We start from the raw sequence: 3,077 nt of genomic DNA on the forward strand, positions 1-3,077 counted from the left end.
AGCCCCACCTTTTTTTCAGATCGGTTTTATTACCAAATATGATTAATACTTTTATATATTTTTGCATACCAATGGCAATATCATACAACATTGGGACCAGAAACAGCAGGCAGATGGGATGCAGTCTATTTGCATTGAATTAATAAATAATAATTGATGTAAGTCAATTGTTGTTCATCAGTACTTGTCCACTTTCTTCTTTCTTTATGTGTATATATACATATATATGTGTGTGTGTGTGTGTGTGTGTGTGTGTGTGTGTGTGTGTGTGTGTGTGTGCGCGTGTATATATATATGTGTGTGTGAGTGCTTATATATATATGTGTGTGTGTATACGTGTATATATATATATGTGTGTGAGTGCTTATATATATATGTGTGTGTGTGTATGTGTATATATATATATATATATATATATATATATATATATGACATGCTTCTATTCAGTTTCCCTTCTACCAGGTTCACTCATAAGATATATTGGTCAGCCTGGGGTTATAACAGGAAACATTTGCCTTAGAGTGCTGTACAGTAGGACTGAACCTGAAACCACGTGATTGCAAAGCAAGCTTCTTAACCACGTATGTACATGTACACACACACACACACACACACACACACACACAAGCTGAACAAGGTTCAAGGGTTGAAATCACATTGCAAAACTATACATTGAAATTTAATAAACAGAGGAGGAGGAGGAAGAGGAGGTGATAGTGATGATTACGATGATGATGATGATACTGACAGCCAAAACAAAAACTACAATGGTGAAGACACAGGCAGTAACGTTTCAGTTATAATGCAGGCTATTTCACATTCATTACTTAGATAAAAACATTTCAGTAGCCACAGCTGTGGCTTGATGATTTGTGTCTGGAAACATTGCCAGATATTTAGCAGTGATGCAATTAGCAGTGTTGAGTACAAGCAGTTAGGTTTATTGACGTAAAACATTTCCTTGGCACCAAACATATGGTTGGCTAGCTGGAAGGATGTGCAGATGGGTGGCAGGCTGGCTGGCTGGATGGATCGATGGATGGATGAAAAGATAGGTAAGAAGGTGGCTAACTGGCTAGGTGTGTGAATGAATAGGTGATGACATGAAGAAACCAAAAACTACTTACGGTAGATCTTCCATCCTGGCTGCTTCGTGTCTTGAATCAAGCAAGTCATATCCATTTTCATTGTAAATTTCCAGATATGACACTTGGACGGTGTATGTGCAATCGGTGTTCTAGAATTTGGCAAATGAGAGAAACAGGAAACATTATTTATTGGTGCTTTTGCCGTTGTAGCTGATGTTTTGCTTATTGCTGGCAATCAACAAAAATAAATTATGAACAAGTAGGATTATAGCATGTAGTTTATCTATTCCACTAGTTTGACTTCTGAAGCATTTAACATCATCTTGCAAGCGCATGTGTGTGTGTGTGTGCACACACAGGCACACTCTTTTGTAAATCCAAACAATAATTCTTGATTCTTGAGATTATCTTTCTCATCTCATCTGGGTTTGGATCCAGTTGTCATAGATATTATGTACCCAATAGTCATAGAAAACTCCAATAGACAAGGATATATAAGAAAATCTTCAAATGATGTTTCACAAATGTTTCCCCACAGCTTTAGCCTAATAAATATCATTTCATGTAAGCTAACTAAGATGCCAATCACAAACTGCAACTTAGGAACCTAGATATTTGCCCACTAGATCAAACATGCATGGTTAGATCAGTAATCTACTAATCTGATATCACCACCATTCCACAAATTAAGAGAGCTGAAAGAAAAAAATATATGGACCATGCAAAAGTGATTTCAAAAAGAGATCTGCCAATCACTTGTCTTCTTTCAAGTATGTAGACAAAAAGAGAAACACAAAGCTAATAAGCGATATATGGAACTGAAAGGGCAGCAATATACCACACATCATCAAAAGGGATGTTACAGAGAGGTCTAGACCATACATCCATGGATAAAAAAAAGTGCAGGCCCTGCATAACTAAAAGAATACACATTTTTATTTGATTGAAGAATTTTACTAACCTTCCAAACTTGAGATCAAAATTTTTTAGATGTATGCATCTCAACATGTTTTTGTTATCAAACTGGAAAATGCCCCTGCACCCACCCTTTAGCAGATTAGGCACACAATTTGATGAACTTTAGTCTCTCCTCTATTAAACTACTGCCACTAGGCATAGTTTTTTTTTCTATGACAAGGGAACAAGAATTATGTAATCAACCTTATTAAGCTTACAACTGTTTCTGTTATTAATGCAATGCACCCAGGGCTGAGTGCTTGTACATCACTTTATGGCTTCTTTGTGGTTTATAAACGTTTCTGCAAACTACTAAAACTGATTATGCAATATTTGTTCCCTTGTCATTTATTCAATTTCATATTATGTTCTCTATTCACCTGACACCTTATTCAGACGCATATGTGTGTTGAGTTCAAGCACCAGGCTATTAGTATCACTATGCCAAAGCAAAATCATAATGCATATGCATGTGAGCACATGTGTGTGTGTGTGTGTGTGTGTGTGTGTGAGAGTGTAAATATATATATATATACATATACATATGCTTCAGAATAAAGTGTCAGGTGAATGAATACAGAGCATAATATGAAACTGAATAAATGATAAGGGAACAATCAAATTCATTATTTTACAAACGAGTTTTAGAAGCTACAAAGAAGCAATAAAGGAATACATGAGCACTCAGCCATGGGCATGATTCACTAATAGCAGAAACAACTGTAAGTTTAATGAGGTTGATTACATAATTCCTGTTCCTTTGACATTTATTTAATTCTATATATCTATATATATATATATATATATATATATATATATCATCATCATCATCATCATCGTTTAACGTCCGCTTTCCATGCTAGCATGGGTTGGACGATTTGACTGAGGACTGGTGAAACCGGATGGCAACACCAGGCTCCAATCTAATTTGGCAGAGTTTCTACAGCTGGATGCCCTTCCTAACGCCAACCACTCAGAGAGTGTAGTGGGTGCTTTTACGTGTCACCCGCACGAAAACGGCCACGCTCGAAA

At 36.3% G+C, this 3,077-nt stretch overlaps 1 protein-coding gene across 1 annotated transcript in view; it reads right to left on the minus strand.

Annotated features, from left to right (window-relative positions):
• Window positions 1-3,077, minus strand: part of LOC106880426 (kinesin-like protein KIF6) — a 117,705-nt gene that overhangs the window by 53,449 nt on the left and 61,179 nt on the right. The window contains exon 6 of the mRNA XM_052966712.1: window positions 1,128-1,237. Within this exon, the coding sequence (XP_052822672.1) occupies window positions 1,128-1,237 (110 nt within the window). The remainder of the gene's footprint in view (window positions 1-1,127; window positions 1,238-3,077) is intronic.

Source organism: Octopus bimaculoides, chromosome 3 (assembly GCF_001194135.2).
Source record: "Octopus bimaculoides isolate UCB-OBI-ISO-001 chromosome 3, ASM119413v2, whole genome shotgun sequence".
Lineage (NCBI taxonomy): Eukaryota > Metazoa > Mollusca > Cephalopoda > Octopoda > Octopodidae > Octopus > Octopus bimaculoides.